Here is an 18,114-nt window from a genome sequence, read left to right on the forward strand (position 1 = left end):
GTTTACTTTTTGTTATTGTCCTCCTCTCTGCTGATGGCATGAGACAGTATCTGCAGCAGATTCAAGCTCCACAGGTTTTCTGCTGGGAGGAAGAGGAGGAGCGTTGCCAGAGCCCTACAAAGTGACCTCCACCTACTGAAGCTACTGAGGCATGTTTCTGAGGGTACTCAGGTCTATACTCAGCACATGTGACAGACATGAAGGAGTCTGGAGGCACAAACATGACCAGTTTCGTGGTGGTCAGTGATGGCCTGGGGAAAGGAATGGTTGTGTTAGGCTGTGGAAGAAGATCTCAGAGCATCTTTGTGACCTCAAAGAGTGAAATGGAAATCAGTGATATTGATTCTGACTATATATTTCTTCCATTTGTGTAAACTTTGGACTCTGTTCTCTCATTGATCACAGTCAGCATACCATCAGGTGTCTCACTCTCTGTGCAGGTGGAGAGAGCAGGGCTGTCACGATGCCAGAAATGTGGTAATCACAGAATTACACAATACACCAAACCTGATGATCACAGGTACATAAGTGTCAGGTTATTTAAGTCTTTTTAAATCACTGCTGCATTTATTTCAATATTTTCTCTATCAATAATTTTGTGGCAGAAACATTTTTGTCGCATGGTTAAAAAAATGTTTAACACAAAAAGTCTTAAGACTTCAGAGAAGTTTTAAATTTTCTGATTATAATTATATAATTATTATTATTATTATTTCAACATCTGTGTCCCACAGATGTTGAAATAATGCGGATACTGGTCAAAGCGGCCGTTTCTTTCTGTAAAACCAAACACACAGAAACTATCATATAACACTGTCAGCTGTGATTATGCTAGAAACTGCCAACACATGTTCATCCACACTGTGATTGTTCGGTCATTAAAATGTTAAAGTTAAAATTTTCCTGTTAGTAAAAGTTCTGGTTATAAACGCGTCATGTGTTTGATCCCAGAGGAGAAGCTGTATATGTTTAGAAAAGCATAAAACATGTTAACAGTTTAAATCGTTTTATAAATATTTGCATGTAAAACAAACAAATGTCAACGTTGTATATAAATACAAAACTAAACTCGATGAGAACATTCAGGAACGATAACGGTGAACTTACTGAATCTCCTTTTTGTCTCCTTCTCTCAAAGTGTTTCGTTCTTTATTTATTTTTCAGGGAGTCCAACAACCTACTTTATGTAAGCAAACAGGAGTCAGGTGACCTGGTAACGGGCAGACGTGGGCGTGGCTAATTGTCCCAGCGTAACAGCTGATATTTGCTTACATAGTCCTGGCTGTGATCCTGTGTTGCAGATTTCATCATTTTCCTCTAACAGCAGCACAGAGCTGCCAGCATGTTTAATGATTGACAAGATTAAAGACAAACCGTTGCTGTGATCAGTTCACGATAAATCTGATAAATAACTGCTTTAATATAAGTTTGGTCAAGTTGTTCTGGTGTGTATAACTGTGCTCCTCTTATAGAGAACAAATGTGAGATGTTGATTCCTGCCAGCAGAAACCAGCACAGGCTGCTTCATGTGGACTGGAACTAATAACTGCTTTGAGTTCGGGGGAGTTGTTCACAGTCTAAAAGGTAATTCAGAGGCTTAGTAAATATCACGATGAATATAAGTTAGATGAGCCTGATAAAATCTATGAATATCCTTTTAGTAATTGTTTGAGTTTGATCAATTAAAATAAATGTCTAGAATTTCAACTTGTGTGTTTGTGTTAAATTAAGGTATTTATTTACATTTATTGCAGACGAAAAAATCAGTATTTGGTTCACAGAACACCTTTTTTCATATACTTAATATTTTTGTTTGAAATTGAATTGGATGAGTTCCTGCCCCAAGTGGAGGAGTTCAAGTATCTCGGGGTCTTGTTCGCGAGTGATGGGAGAAGGGAGCCGGAGATCGACAGACGGATTGGGGCTGCGGCTGCAGTAATGCGGACGCTGCACCGGTCAGTCGTGGTGAAGAGGGAGCTGAGTGTAAAAGCGAAGCTCTCAATTTACCGGTCGATCTACGTCCCTACCCTCACCTATGGCCACGAGCTGTGGGTAGTGACCGAAAGAACGAGATCGCGGATACAAGCGGCGGAAATGAGCTTCCTCCGAAGGGTGGCTGGCCTCTCCCTTAGAGATAGGGTGAGAAGTTCGGCCATCCGGGAGGGGCTCAGAGTAGAGCAGCTGCTGCTCCACATCGAAAGGAGCCAGCTGAGGTGGTTCGGGCATCTGGTAAGGATGCCCCCTGGGCGTCTCCTGGGTGAGGTGTTCCAGGCATGTCCCACCGGGAGGAGGCCCCGGGGCAGACCCAGGACACGCTGGAGAGATTATATCTCTCGGCTGGCCTGGGAACGCCTTGGTATTCCCCCGGACAAGCTGGAGGAGGTGGCTGGGGAGAGGGAGGTCTGGACCTCTTTGCTTAGGCTGCTACCCCCGCGACCCGACCTCGGATAAGCGGATGAAGATGGATGGATGGATGAAATTGAATCTAAATATTTGAGAAATAGGTATCTATACTTATCAGTGTCTTGGACTAAAATCATTAATTATTCAAATCAATGTTTTTTATTGTCAGCAACTACAACTTAAAAGTGTAAGTAAAGCACGATAACATAGAGTAATTGAGTATTAGTGCGCGGCACACAAAACCTCACGGGAAAGTTTTCATTTCATCACAACAGCGGTCAACAGACACAAACTCACAGGGGAACCACCTGGAAAAGTTGCCTCCCATTCTGCTTTTAAATACTCGAGGAACAAGAAGTAGGCCTGCAGTGTGAGAGCGAAGTGCTCTAACAGGGTGATATGGTACTACAAGGTCATTAAGATAAGATGGGGCCTGATTTTTGTCAACAAACATTTCTGCCCATTAAGCTTTTCCTATGTGAGCTGTTTCTCAGGTGATGAACTCAGAGATTCATTCTTTAAGCAGAGCTCATGCTTGTATTTGTCATTGTGTTATTAAAGTGAAAAGGCAAAGTTAATAGTGTGTCGGCCTGTCTGATGCTTCACTCACATCTGATATTTTGTGTCACAGAGGTAGTTGTGACAGTAGTTCATTCTTTAGCGAGCTCATTGCTTTTACCCATTAGATGTTTCATGCGTAACACCTTGGTAAGGACACATTTTTACTGGCCATCAGTTGGGACTGAAACAGTTGATATTCATTTCCAGCATTTCCAGATTTTCAGCTGGTGGCATGACTTTCCATAGCTTTTTGTACATCTCTTTCTTTGCAGGTTCAATATTTTTTCTGTGTCATTTCTCATCATTACATATAACTTAATTTATTGACATTTATGGTTCGATTTCTTTGAAAATCCAACAAGCTAATTCAACTTATGGGAGATGCAAAGTTGGAAGAACACATTCATCATTTCCATTAAAATCATTATTTCTAACTCTGATAATGTCAGCATGTCCAGTTTATTTGCTAATTTTCCTGTTCATACTAATTTCATCGGTTTTCACAGAAAACACTGAATTTTTCAAGTGATCCCAAACATTGATGAAGAACTATAAATGTAGTTTCTCTCTAGATAGATTCTCATCCATTTTCCACTCATGCCTTTTTGTTCTGAGCACAGGGGCCTACACCCTGTTACCCTTACTGCATGCATGTAATTCAATGTGAGGGTTTTTTTTCTCCCACGCGCTGTAAATGCATCATTAATCCCGTCCCTCCCAACCGGAAACATTTTCTATCTGGCGCACTGGCACCATAAGTGTTTTTATTCTACCAGATAGGGGGAAATATGGTGACAGCGGGAGTTGCAGGCAAGTTAGGGATTGAGACTCACTGTCGTTTGGATTTCACAAGGAGGAAGTCGAAAAAGTTTTGGTAATTTGACAACTATTGCTGCTAAAGGTAGCAGTACCACAGATTTATTCCACCAGCGGAAGAGTCATCTACTGCTAATGAAGACAATTGTAAACGTGTTTAACGTCTCCCCGCACACCAAAGGAAACATTAAATAAACGAGCTGTGATACCTGTAACTGTTCTACATCAGTCGGTTTGATAGTCACCGTCTAGACTTCTATTTCTGTAATTTGAGGTCAGAAGAGTTTTTTTTCTTTTCTTTTTTTTTACAATTTTACATGTTATAAGCACAAAAGAGCACCTTTGTAATTTCAGTTGTTTTCGTTTGTCTCGTCTACCTTGATGTCCACTTTTGTTGCTATAGTTTGTGTTTGTTAGTGTCGACCACAGAGAGAGTTTACTGTCAGGTGTTGACATTGGTGAAAAACCTCTGTGAGCAACTGATGGTTAAAAGTGGTTATAATAAAAATGTTCAATTCATTCAGATATTTCTGTATTCAAAGTAGCAAAAAATGGTTGCTGTGAATGAGTGTACCAATTTTAGACACTATATGGTTGAAACTAAAACTTGTTATTGGAGCTTATTTAAACATACCGTGATATATATCGTGTATTGTGATATAGCCAAAAAATATTGTGATATTAGATTTTCCTCATATCGCCCGGCCGTACACAGGAGCCCTCAAGCTCCCAGATTAAGGACCGCCCCCGGGGCAAGTGGGGAGTGCAGACTGAAGGCCGTATTTTATTCTCTAAACTATATTTACATCTCTGTGGTGAAAACATGACACAAACACACACTACAAACTTCAGTAACAACTCAAAAAACAGATATAACAAAGAGCAAAGCACTCCCCCAGGTTTTGGGGTGTTTTTTACAGTAAAAGATCAAGTGCTCGGGGCCTTCAGCGGCTCTCACTTTTATTCATTTAAATTTCTAAAATGTTCCATCTTGGAAAAACAGACTTTTCAGTCTTTGTTTATCAGCATCAGTGGGTCCGACTCACTTGTATTAACACATTATCTCGTGCTACTGTCTGAATGTCATAACCTATTAAAAAACCCACACAAAGCCAAACATGTGGGCATGAAAAAAATCACTTTGTTGTCCCACACAAAATATCACAAACAGCCCACAAACAATGTTCGACTCATGATGTTGATGACTTGAAATATCCACAAGATGTTTTATATAAAGGGCAATAATGTGTCATACAGTGCAGGTCAACATCATATTCTAGTGTCTATCATTTTCCCCTGAGCTCATATTTCTATTTAGATTCAAAACACCTTAATTCCAGCTGTGTTTCAGCTAGAAGTATGTCCACAAAACACCAAACAGTATCTATACTTTGTTTATCCCTAAAGTGCTCTGAGGAAAAAGAGAAAAAAATGAATTAAAATTAAAACTTTCATCCAAACAAAATCATTGAATCGCTGAAAATCGTCTATTTTATTAGTGATTACAGGATATTTATGTTCTTAAATAGAATCTGTATCAAGATAAACACTAAAAATGATTTTGTAAAACCTATTGATTACATTTTCATTTGAATGATGCAGGTAACAAATGAACTATGACTGTAGTGAACTTTGTGCTGATGAGTAGTTTAGTGATCAGAGTCCATGTAGTTTCCAGGATCAGACTGAATGCAGTGCAGTGCTGGAAGCTGCTGCTGACTGTGTGAATGTGTGTCTGTGCTGCTTGTTGCTGCTGTCAAACTTCAGATGAGCAGGTAGTGAAGCCCGTGGTGAGCGTGTACCCAGCAGCATCCAGAGCCCACCTGGAGGGGAACAGCTCCCTGCTGTGTGTGGCCTCAGCCATGTTTCCTCCTCTGGTCCAGTTCTCCTGGAAAAGACAGAAGAAGAACGGCGGAGAAGCGGAGGAGCTGCCCCCTGCTGAGGGAGAGCAGCTGGAGCTCAGAGAGGCGGGACGCACCATTGCCATCAGGATGCTTGATGGGAGCCATTCTGACACATATAAATACAGCTGCTGGGTGAAGCACGAGGGGGGCACAGTGGAGGCCCAAACACAACAAGGTAATGAAGGCTTGCTGACTGTGTTCAGCAGTGATTCAGCTTCATGTGGAGATGCTGTCAAAGAGAGCAGAGCAGCAGAGGACTGACATTTCTCACTGCAGCTCCAAACATTTGACTCCTTTTCTGTTTCAGAGCTTCCAGCTCCAGCAGCCTCCTGTCCTCCAGAGAGAGAGCCAGCAGACCTGCCAGCTCTGCAGCCAGCTGACTGTAAGATCACCTGCTGCCTCTCTGCATGGACAGCTCCAATGTCCAATGAGGGAGCTGGAACAAGTTTAGGCTCTTAAAGTTGCACTAATTGATCAAATCTTCATCCAACAAGCTCTGATAAAGCCACTGTACACTAGCTGCTCAGCACCAAACAGCAGACAGACCATAATATGTCAGAGATCAGTTTGTTAGCTGCTTGTGGAGTTCTTCTGCCCCCAAGTGGACACAAACACTACATCAATTCATCCACTTGAAGAAGAAGCTGTGACTGTTTCTATTTGGACTTTTTCTCCTTGATCTGAGAGGAATAACCCGACTGTCTGTCTGTCTCTTTGTGTCTGTCTGTCCTTCAGTGTCCTTCCAGTCTCAGTGCAGGGTGAAGCTGCTCTGCCTGCTGTACACAGTGCTGATAGTGAAGAGTCTGGTGTACTGCTGTGGACTCTCTCTGCTGATGATGCTCACAAACAAGGGAGCGTCCACCAACTGCACACATGCTGACTGACTGTTTCCTGCTCGCCTTTTCTCACCATCACATCTCATCAATTCATCTCATTCATCACTTTGATCACAAATGTTAGTTATGATGTGTTGTGCTTATTTTGCCTTTTTCTTCAACAGTTAGAAGATCATCTGAAATAAATACATCTTTACATGTATTGTTGCTCTGAGTTAGAATTCTTTTTGTACTTATTGTGACTTTTATTGTAGTAACAAAAACCATCAGGAATATTTTTATCACAAGTTTTTGTTTCAAATGTCAAACAGTGTAGTTGTGTTTGTGTGAATAATAAAGATTTGAAGATGAAGAGTTTGATTCTACTTTCATTGTGTGATCAACAACAACCCGTGTGAGTGAAGCACAAACTGACTGTATCCAAACTTGCTCTCCTGCAGCAGACGGGCTGTGTGGGTTTCTGCTCTGCAGCCTCCACACCGTTAGCTGTGGCTTTTCACTTTAATAACACAATGACAGTTACAAGCATGAACTCTGCTTCAAGAATGATTCCAGGAAGGATCTGTGTTCTTCACCTGTGAGAGAAACAGCTCAAATCCTCAACTCACAGCTGACAAATGAACTTTAATGGAATCAAAGGAGAGACCATGAAGCCCCTGCAGTCTGCTCAGCTCCCATTTTATTACCTGAGCTGAGTTTTTCATTCTGGATATCACACACGTAAGAACAGATCAAGTCTGAACAGCAAATGTTGGAGAATCATTTTGAAGTCTTGCTAAATGTCCTTATTATTACAAAAACTACTGAATGATTCAGAAAATCCTTTCCAACAAGCAGAAATATGCAAACAAAGTAGAAACAAGGCAACATGAGTCATTCAGATGCAGATAACATATTCTCCTTATTTTGAAGAACACAGTCATGAAATCTTTCTGTGTGTCATTCATTGAGTTGAAGTGCCTAATAGAAGAGGAAAAGCAGCAATAATCAATGATAGCTGAGACATTGAGAACATGGCTGTATGCCTGCTATCATAACAGCAAACAAAGCACACAAACAGCAAACAGACAATAATGTGCTCGCAGCTTGTTGTGTGTTGTGTCATTTTTGACATTTCATGAAGTCACAAAAATGTGTGCGACTCATTAAAGGAGTCTGTACGTGTCAGTCAGTGCTCTGTATTCATGTGTTCACCTCATTAAAGTCACTCAGACACTTTTCTCCTCCAAACTTACAGCACAGCTTCATATTTCACTGACTGATTCTTTCATTACATCCATTAAGGGTCACACAGTGAAATTAGTGCAAACTTACAAATGTGTTGCAACAATTTTGGCCTCCAAACTGAACTTTGAGACAAACAGTGAAGCTGTGAGCAAAAAGAGGCTCCAGTGTGTGTCATGGTGGAGGAAACTGTTGTATTCCCACATTAAAAACATGCTGATCTTATTGGATTTTTCCCTCAAAGTCTTTTTCCTCCTTTTTCTCTTCATCCAAATGTTCTAGCAGGCTGACTGTGAGTCCCTGTTGAACCTGTACAGCAGAAAGTAACAGCAGTCAGCGGCCTCCACTTGACTTCATGACTTCAACCCCTCGCACAGTCACTTTCACTTTCTTCCTTCTGTCTTTTAGTCCTAAAATGTAGAACAACACCAGATCCAAATATTTGTGTCCTTCACTCACATCTTCAAATGATCCCTTCCATATCAGAGATGATACAAAGGCAACATTTGTCTTATTTCTCTTTCATGAATCAAAAAGTACTTTTGTACTGTTGTGTAAATGTGTGTGTAAAGGTGGATGACTGCCTGCTGCAAATGAAATCTAACCATGGCTACAAATAAATGAAGCTGAAGCTGACGTGAAACACAGCCCTGTTTTTATTACTGTTTATAGATATTAGAATTGATGATCATCATTTTAATGATTCTTAAAAAGGCTTTAATGAATCCTTCAGTCTGAAACCAACTTGGAACAAAACACATTAGAAGATGTGGGAAAGAACCACAGTGTGCACATATTTAAACACACAACACAACCACATGTGTTTGTTTCAAATAAGATTTCACTGTAAATATTGTTAAATATGATTTTATTTTAATCTATTTTTTTCATATTTTTTTACTTTTAAATGTTTTTACAGCATAATAATGTTTTATATTTGTATTTTTATTAATAGTTTCATTATATTTAGTTTGTATATTTAGTGTTTTCATCACAGCTGTTAAACAACAGATAACAGTGTGTGTTAGTAAATTCACACCAACATGAATGTTTCTGAGTGTTTGTGCATCATGTGACCCAGATTTTTGGATCTGCTGTCAGATTGAAATGAAGACGATGAAACCACAGCAGCTTCAGCTGAGCTGTCAATCAGCAGCAGCAGTCTTATCTGTGGGCCGCAGGGGCTGATGGGAGCTTTGAGGACCTGTTAGAAACCACGTGGCCCTCGTCTGATCTCACAGCTCGTCCTTGTTTGGCCTCAGCTGCATCAGAGCGCCACTTCTCCCCAGGTTCACCAGAGGAAACACCACTGCACAAAATGCTTTTCCTCCCAGCTGCTGCTCTGTGCTGTCTGTGTTCAGGTGAGTGTTTCCAGCCAATCAGGAGCCAACAAAGTCAACCTGTAACAAACACTGTCACACTAACCTTCATCTATCTGTCTGTGTCTCTACAGCACTGGTTACCATGGCAGCAGAACAGCTGATTCAGGACGATTTAACATTGACCAGGAGAGTTGGACAAAGTGTCTCCTTCAGCTGTGGAGGGACTGAACAGTGTGATAGTAGTAGTAATATACGTTGGTACCAGAAAAAAGAAGGAGAAACGTTTTTGATCATTCTTTATATTGACAGGAGTGATGGTCAAGTTTCACATTATAATCATCCTCAAAAAAATGATTTCTCAGCTTTGAGAACCGACAGTGGCTGTGATTTGAAAATAGAGAAAGTTAAACTCGATCATTCAGCCACCTACTACTGTAACTGTTATAAGTATGATCCCCACAGTGAGAAATGATCCCTGCAGCCTGAACAAAAACCAACAGATGAACAGATGTCAAACAGTGTCTGTGACAGGAAGAGAGCAGTAAACCACAGCCCAGCTTCACATGTTTCACCTCCATCTCAGAGTCACAAACATACTGAGCTCAGGGACCATTTTTATTTACTGCTGTCAGAAATTCAATTTCCCTCAGATTCATCTTCATTAGATGAAAAATGGACTGATTCTTATATAGCGCTTTTCTACTCTCCCTGAGTACTCAAAGTGCTCTATACAACATGCCACATTCACCCAGTCACACCCATTCTCACAAGCACTACCTCTATACTGAGCGCTTTCTAACTATACTCACATACATTCATACTCCGATGGATGCGTCGGAGAGCAACTTGGGGCTGGTATCTTGCCCAAGGATACTTAGCATGCAGACTGGAGGAGCCTAGTATCGAACCTCCAACCTTCCGATCAGTAGGTGACCTGCTCTACCTCCCGAGCTACAGCCATGAATGTCGAAATGAATAATTGAGAACTTTTCCAACTCAACTTTTGCAATTTAATTCTGAAAAGAAACCACAGCGTGGACACTGGCTGGGACTGAGCAGCACAGTGGCTAGACTCAGGCAGCAACAGTGGGATGCAGTCCTCAGAGGGCTGAAAGTGTTCCCCAATACACTCAGCAGACGACTGAGGCGGACGGGTGAACTCACTTGAACTCTCAGGGGGTGCTGAGAGCTGAGACTGTTCTGGTGAGTTCTCCGGTGAGGCTGCTGGCGCTGGCGTCTTGAACTCTAGGGGTCCAGAGTTGGCTGGTGACTGACACCCAGCCTCTGGGGAGGCCCTAGAGGGAGCAACTGTCTCTGACATGGCCAGCTTAAGAGAACCAGCAGATGTTGTGGTGAAGTGTGTTTCCTGCTTAGAATGAGACAGTGAGGATGGTAGCTGAATGAACGAGTGGGTAGGCTGCTGAACTGGTGGCAACTGAGCTACAGGTGGCGAAGTTGTAACAGGTGGTGGAGTGGCTGCTGGCTGAACTCAGGGCAGCTGGCTGAACTGATAACTGTACTGCTAACTGTGTTACAGGCCCCACATTAACTTGTGGTGAAGGTGTGGATGGGGGGGATATGGTCAGAAAAAAACTGTTTCGGGGAAGTTTATTGCTTTACCTGAAGGAATCGAGGCGGACGAAAAGGCTCCCCTAACATAGTCATTCCCTAAACTCGTGGTGCTTGACTCAGTAACTCCATGTTTAGAAACAACAGCGTGAACACAGTCATTAACCCTGAATGTGGGCTCAGCAAAGGCAGTCTTTGGAGCAGTGGCCATGGGTGAGACGGAAAAATTATTGTTACATTCAGAAGACACACAAAAAAAATAGCTCCAGAAAACACAGTCACAGAGTCTGAGGCAGCAGAAAAACTGTCCCTTTCACTCACCACAGCTGACTGCTTACATGTCCCTACATCCGGCTGTGGGGTGCCGCGCCGGTGGCACGAACGTCGCTTTCGTCTCAGAGACGGCTCCGACGGACCGGGTAATTCCTCGTCCGGCCGATCGGATGGCACGTCCTCCATTGAAGCGAGTGGGCGAGCGGTAGCGGCGGGAGGGTGAAGGTGAAGCTCGTGAAGAACAAAATTCTGTACGAGCGGATGCAGTGAGTCCAATAACCAGGTGTAACTGGAAATAAGGTGTTGTAGGTTGGCTTCCACAGTGTAAAGAGACGCTTCTCCCTCATGCTCTAACCACTGGTTGATTAATTTAGAAGCAGAGTCGATAACGGCCTCCTGAAGCTCCCTGGGTGGGCTGAATGCCGCTAGATCCATATCTGGCTGGTCCGTACTGTCACGGCAAGTAAGATGAGCCGTGTGGAAAATAAAGGAGGATCCAAACGCAGGCACTTGTACAGGTGTGAGGGTGGTTTATTAAACACAAAAAGGAAATGGACAAACGGCGAACGGAGCAATGACTAAACTAAGCTGGGAACAAACTAACTACAGAACACAAACCTGGACATGAATGAGAGCGGGCGGAAACAGATGATGGTTGACTGCAGGGAAACACACAGATGAAGCAGGGTGGAGACACAGACGGACCAGCAACTACAATGACAGAGGACACGACTTAAATACACACAGAAAAACACAGGGGAATTACACACAGGTGGTGGACACAGCTGGGAATAATCAACAAGACGAGACAGAGGTAAAACTGAACACACTCACATGAGACCCAGGCCTTCACAATAAAACAGGAAATGAGAACACTACACCAAGACGCAGACCTGACACTGAGAGACAGACAGAATGACACATGGAACCTGAACTAAACTAAACGTGAGATACAACCGAGAACAAATCCTTAAACATGAATAAACAGAAACATAGAATTCTAATAATCAAAACTCAAAATTACTGGGTCGAAACTGACCCAGAACCGTGACAGTAACAACATTTAGTATGATGATCTGGGAACAACACCAACACGACGATATCAGATCGTGCCCAGTCCTGCGCATGCATGAAACGCAAGATTATTTCTTACGTTTATTTACTTTCCGGTTCTTTGAAACGTTGCGGCAAAATGTCGAGGAAAAGCACTGAGTTTTTTAAATGGACTAACAATGAGGTGGAGTTGTTGCGAGTAACACAAAGGTGCGTAAGTTGCAAAAGCGAGTGAGAATTAACGAATTTGAAGAAAAGCTATCTGGAGCATGTACAGACTGATATTAATCTTTAATAGGGCTGGCAAAATTGAGAGCAAACAAAATAAATGCTGTATAATGCACTCCGCTATCTTTGTTTAATTGGTCACATGACTGCATCACATGACTAAAATGCATCATGTTTTAGGCTATGTCCACACGTACCCGGGCATTTTTGAAAACGCAGATTTTTCTATGCGTTTGCACCTTTCGTCCACACGTAAACGGCGTTTTCGGTCACTGAAAACGGAGATTTCCAAAAATCTCCGGCCAGGGTGGATATTTTTGAAAACTCAGTTTTTGCGTTTACATGTGGACGAGAAAAACTGAGAAAACGCAGAAAACGCAGAAAACGCAGCATCAAAGGTGTGCGCCTTTTTTGACGTCACACTGTGCGCCACGTTATTGTTTCGGTGAAATGAATTTCTACAATACTGTTACTGTTACTCTCTGCAGTGTTTAAATGCTTACATACACACAGTTACTGTCCCTCCACACATACGACTGCTTCTATGCCCCAGCTTTGTTTACTTTTTCCCACCGAGGCTTCTAGACTTCTGATTGGCCAACATTTCTACACGGTTAGGAATATATCGCCACCTGTTGCTTTGGCATGTTCCTAGCAGCGTTTTCCTTCATTTCTGCCTTTACGTGTGGACGGGATTATTTTTTAAAACGAAAACGGAAAATCTCCATTTTCAAAAATACCCGTGTACGTGTGGACGTAGCCTTATAAAGTCTGCGTTTTCGAGTGTCCACACTGTGACAGGACAGCTCCGTTTTGAAATTTATGCGTTTTCAAGAGCATTTTCAAAACGCTGCATTTTACCTTGGGGAAAACGCCGTCTCAGTGTGGAGGGGAGGCTAAAACGGAGAGAAAACAATGTGGACGTAGCCTTAGTGTGTCTGGTTCACACCTTATTCATGCTGGTAAACAGATGGCGGGAGCCTGGCGAGTGTCTCTCAGGAAATAGAAGTTCAGATGGGAAAGTTTGACCCCAGAGTGGGGGAGATTCTCACAGGTGATAGAGGTTTTCTGTTTAGAGCCAAGGTGTGAACTACAACTGTAAAAAGCCTTTTGTTCCGTGACTGTTTTAAAGGGACCTGAACTGTTCATTGTCAGAGACAGCTTTCAGTGCCCCCTGACTGACGTCTCTCCTCATGCATGGGAAATAAAGGTGTTGGGTTTTAACTGCTCATCATGTCTGCAGGCTTTGTTAACGAATTTCCACAACACAACTTAGCCTTGTGTGTTGACTAAGAACCAAAAGGCTTAATATAAACTATATTTAGAAGGCAGTAAATTAGTGTTTTTTTATTTTACTTTGATTACACGTAAATTTTGGAGTGGTGGACCTTAAAGCTACCAAAGTCTCAGAGTGAGAATCAAAGATGGTGGCTAAATATTGGTGGTGGCAGTATAAATACTTATGTAGGTTGCTGTTGCCATCCCAAGTGCAGGTATGCGCGTGCCCTTTGCGTGGTCTAGTGAACGAAGGAAAAAAGGGGATCAAAGTATTAGCACAATCTATCTTTAAAAAGTCTAAATGGGACAAATTATCATTTCCTTTAAAATTTAAAATAAAAATATGTTGTTATCAACATAGAGGTTATTTAGTTTAAATTAAATAATTGAACTCAATTAAATAGTTAGACTGTGTTCTTTTTTCTTTTTTTACCTTTTCCCCCACAAATGCAACACCCAATCTCATAATTTCTTTGTTCTGTATACAGTGATCTCTAAATAGTTTGTCAAACAGAGCAACCTCAGCCTCATTTCAAATAATAACTTTAAAAGATGATATCAAGCATTTTTAAGTTGAAATAACTTTCTTCATCACAAGCTGGCTGGTGTAATCTGTTAAAAGACCTTTGACGAGTAGGTAAAGTTCTAGAATAAACTAATAAATTGCATTATCAACCATATGATTTTCAAACTGTTAGAATTCACTTTTTACTTACCATGTTTTATTTCATAGTAGAGGAGAAGTCCAGTGATATCTGATCAGGTCACAGTCTAGTTGAAAAAGGCAGTTTGTGAAGAATAATGTGGCTTCTTCTGAGGCTGATGTTCAACTCTAACAATTGGGTAAAATTTTGACTCAATATTTTATCAAAGCTGCCCAACCTATGACCCAACAGAATGAGTAAAGCTGTGGAGTGAATCGAAGAACCCGGCACATTACCAACCCAACTCCTGAGTCGTGACTTTTGAACCAGTATTTGGTCACAATAACTGGGATTACTCTTGTGCTAAAGATGAAATCAGATTTTGAACTTTTCATCCTGGATGCCATCTTGAAATTCATCCGTATCAGGAGACGTTCCAGATCAAAACTCTTTTTTACATGCAGATGCAACAAAAGTGCTGCAGTGACAAAGATGGAGATAAAGATACAGGATTAATTCATCATGTAAAAGAAATACACATTTAACATACACAGAGCAAAACATCTGCATTATCAGGGAGATTTATTTGTGGAAGAGAGGAAATGAAAGGGCCGTTGAAAATCTTTGAGCACTTAAGCATGACATGGTGAAGCTCTAAACGGGACAACCCTAATGTGTCTGAATAAATGGTGAGTCAGCGTGGTATTTATTAGCATAAATACCATGAGTGATGATCATTTTAATAATGAATAGATGATTTATGTTACTCAATGTGTATTTTTAAGTATAAGTATCTGACTTGGCTCCCTCTCCGTCTGTCTCTGTGCTTTTTGTTCTTTAGGCCTTTTGTGAGCTGTCCATGGTGCTGAACAAGCACAAATCATTGTTTAACTACTTGGAATTTTCCTTTGGATTTTATCCGTGCTCATCCAGTCACTTTAAATTCCGTAACACAATAAAGTGTTACTATTAATAGTTTGAAGGAGGGGGTAGGACTACACTATTAAAATGAATCCCCTGATCCTCTGCTGCCTACCCACCATCGATCTTTCCTCCCTCTGTTTTCTATCTTTGTCTCTCTGTGAGTGTGGCATTTGTGGTGTGTGTGATGTGTGTCGGTGGGGTTTGGCAGTTCTGCTGGTTCCTGCTCCTCCTCGGCTGGAGCACCTGCAGTAACTGATAATCAGTCCAGCACATCAGTTTGGAAGAATTTGACTCCATTTTTGACACAGAGCAGCTTTAATTCTGACATGTTGGATTTTCTCACATGAACTGCTCGCTTCCAGCTCTTTCACACCATTTCTGTTGGACTTGGTTGTTCCAAAGCTCTATTTTTAACAGCAGGCATGGACGCTTTATGTTCCTACGAGGCTGCTGGAGCTGATTGAGGCCACTCAGTACAACACTGATGATTCCAGCAGACATGCCACAGCACATTTCAGAAGCATCCCTGAAGCATCTCTTTGCTCTGCACCACTAAAAATAACTCTGGCTCTGTTTTTTACAGAAGCTCCATCAAGCTGCACAAAACAGAGGAAAATGTGCAGGACAGAAGAAACAGCAAAGGAAATCCTGTCAGTGTTGAAAATAGAAGAGCCTGTGCAGACCAACATGTTTCTCTTCTAAAATCCACCAGGTGTGGTTTGAAGGACGCAACAAAACCACATCAGAAAGACATCAGAGACTCATCACATCACTCGCTGGATTCACTGGATTATTTTTCTTTCACCATTATTTGGAACAAAGAAAACAAACGTGACTGGTTTGTGTCATTGTGGTGCTGCATGGCCCACTTTCTCCTGAGATTCAGTTCACAGACAGATGTTCTGATAGTTTTCTTTACAATTTGCTGCTAGAATTCAAAATTGATTGTGTGATTAATGATGGTGAGCCAGATGGGCCAAACCATGATCCTATCAGCAGCATGTTTCATTGTAGTGGTGCATCATTGATGGGATAAATGGACTGGTGCTTATATAGTGATTTTCTATTTCCATGTGGACTAAAGTAGTGGACTGACCAACAGACTGACATTAAGATCAGAGCCGTGCTGCTAGTGTGGCTAAAAGAAAAGAGAAGAAGAGACAGTCATGTTGATATGAACATTAGAGAAACACATCATGGAGCTGAAATATGATCCTGCTTCCTCATTTGGACTCATTCACCTCAGCTGACACGTTCAACAGCAGACAGGTTTTTGTAGCAGTCTGTCTCACTGTGGGAGTGGCAGGAAGGAGCTACCCCATCTTGGGCTCTGGAACTAAACTGTCTGTAACAGGTAAGAACAAACATTTATTTTCCTTCAGTTGTTTTATTGTAGAAGCTGAAAATGTGTTTAAAGTCAGTTTCTGCTGCTTCAGGCTTTACATGTTAGTTTTTCATCATTAGTAGAGAATTCATCTGCAGCCATTGTTACATAAGAAAAGCTCAATAATCTCTGAAAACATGTTGAAATCTCACTGAACAACTAAAGTTATTCTTTATTTCTGCAAATATTAGTGATGTTACAAATATTTAGGATTTGATCATCTCAGTGATTCTGCTGGTTTTTAACACAAGATCATATTTGGTGTTAAAATAATACAGTAAAAGATTTGTAAATATAAATGAAAATGTAAACATGTTTTTAAAGATAGATTCTACTTGTGATTTTTTTTAAATATATTAATATATAAATTGACATGGATACTGATTAGGGACACAAAAAGTGAGGAAAAAATATAAATAATAAATAATATAGATCAAACACAAAATATGAAATTGTTAAAGTCATGTTTGTGTTTCTTGCTTGTTTGATTTGTCAGTCTAAATTAGAAATGAAGAAAAAATTCAGCAATGATCATATTTCAGTAAATATTTCTTCAGAAAAATAATTTTCATGATGTTTCAGATTCTTTAGATTTTATATTATAAATAATGATGAATTAATTTATACTGTTGAAAAAAGGTTTTAATTCTCATTCAAATTGCAGCTTAATTACATTTAATTTGTGCATTAATTCAAACATACACCGTATATAATCAAAACAAAAAAAAAACAATAATCAAACTAAATAATAGATGTAGTGCCCTTCAAATTATTCCAATAACATTTTTAAGGATTGTGAAGTCTGTGAAAGAAGTACAGTATTGATTAAAACATGAATAAAACACCTGTTTAAAAACTGATACAAAGGTGTAAATTTCATTACTGGAATTAAATCATGTTGAATTATTAATATCTCTGGTAAAACTTGTGTTTAAGATGGAAAATATAATTTAAATAGTTTGAAGACAAATCTATATATGCGTACATTTGTGATAAATAATAGATTAAAATATCAGCAAACAAATATTTTATTTCATGATGTAAAACCATGCTGAGTGTTCCTCATGTGAGCCATGATGACATGAGGTGATGACTGTGTTTGATATGAAGCTGAATCCAGTGTATGTAGTGAACTTTGTGCTGTATTGATGAGTAGTTTAGTGATCAGAGTCCATGTAGTTTCCAGGATCAGACTGAATGCAGTGCAGTGCTGGAAGCTGCTGCTGACTGTGTGAATGTGTGTCTGTGCTGCTTGTTGCTGCTGTCAAACTTCAGATGAGCAGGTAGTGAAGCCCGTGGTGAGCGTGTACCCAGCAGCATCCAGAGCCCACCTGGAGGGGAACAGCTCCCTGCTGTGTGTGGCCTCAGCCATGTTTCCTCCTCTGGTCCAGTTCTCCTGGAAAAGACAGAAGAAGAACGGCGGAGAAGCGGAGGAGCTGCCCCCTGCTGAGGGAGAGCAGCTGGAGCTCAGAGAGGCGGGACGCACCATTGCCATCAGGATGCTTGATGGGAGCCATTCTGACACATATAAATACAGCTGCTGGGTGAAGCACGAGGGGGGCACAGTGGAGGCCCAAACACAACAAGGTAATGAAGGCTTGGTGACTGTGTTCAGCAGTGATTCAGCTTCATGTGGAGATGCTGTCAAAGAGAGCAGAGCAGCAGAGGACTGACATTTCTCACTGCAGCTCCAAA

General features: G+C 41.1%; 1 protein-coding gene across 11 annotated transcripts in view; it reads left to right on the forward strand.

Moving 5' to 3' along the window:
* Positions 1-18,114, forward strand: part of LOC120718841 — a 223,853-nt gene that overhangs the window by 150,318 nt on the left and 55,421 nt on the right. The window contains exons 1-2 of one of the 11 annotated variants that reach the window (XM_040007566.1): positions 16,136-16,389; positions 17,695-18,006. The exons of 7 other annotated variants lie outside the window; for them this stretch is intronic. In XM_040007566.1, the coding sequence (XP_039863500.1) occupies positions 16,245-16,389; positions 17,695-18,006 (457 nt within the window). In that variant the 5' untranslated portion in view covers positions 16,136-16,244. Of the gene's footprint in view, positions 1-16,122; positions 16,390-17,694; positions 18,007-18,114 lie in introns of those variants that run through there. 3 more of the 11 variants (XM_040007572.1, XM_040007574.1, XM_040007569.1) reach the window with 3 other exon arrangements.

The sequence above is a fragment of the Simochromis diagramma genome, unplaced genomic scaffold (assembly GCF_900408965.1).
Source record: "Simochromis diagramma unplaced genomic scaffold, fSimDia1.1 OVJJ01000544.1, whole genome shotgun sequence".
Taxonomy (NCBI): domain Eukaryota; kingdom Metazoa; phylum Chordata; class Actinopteri; order Cichliformes; family Cichlidae; genus Simochromis; species Simochromis diagramma.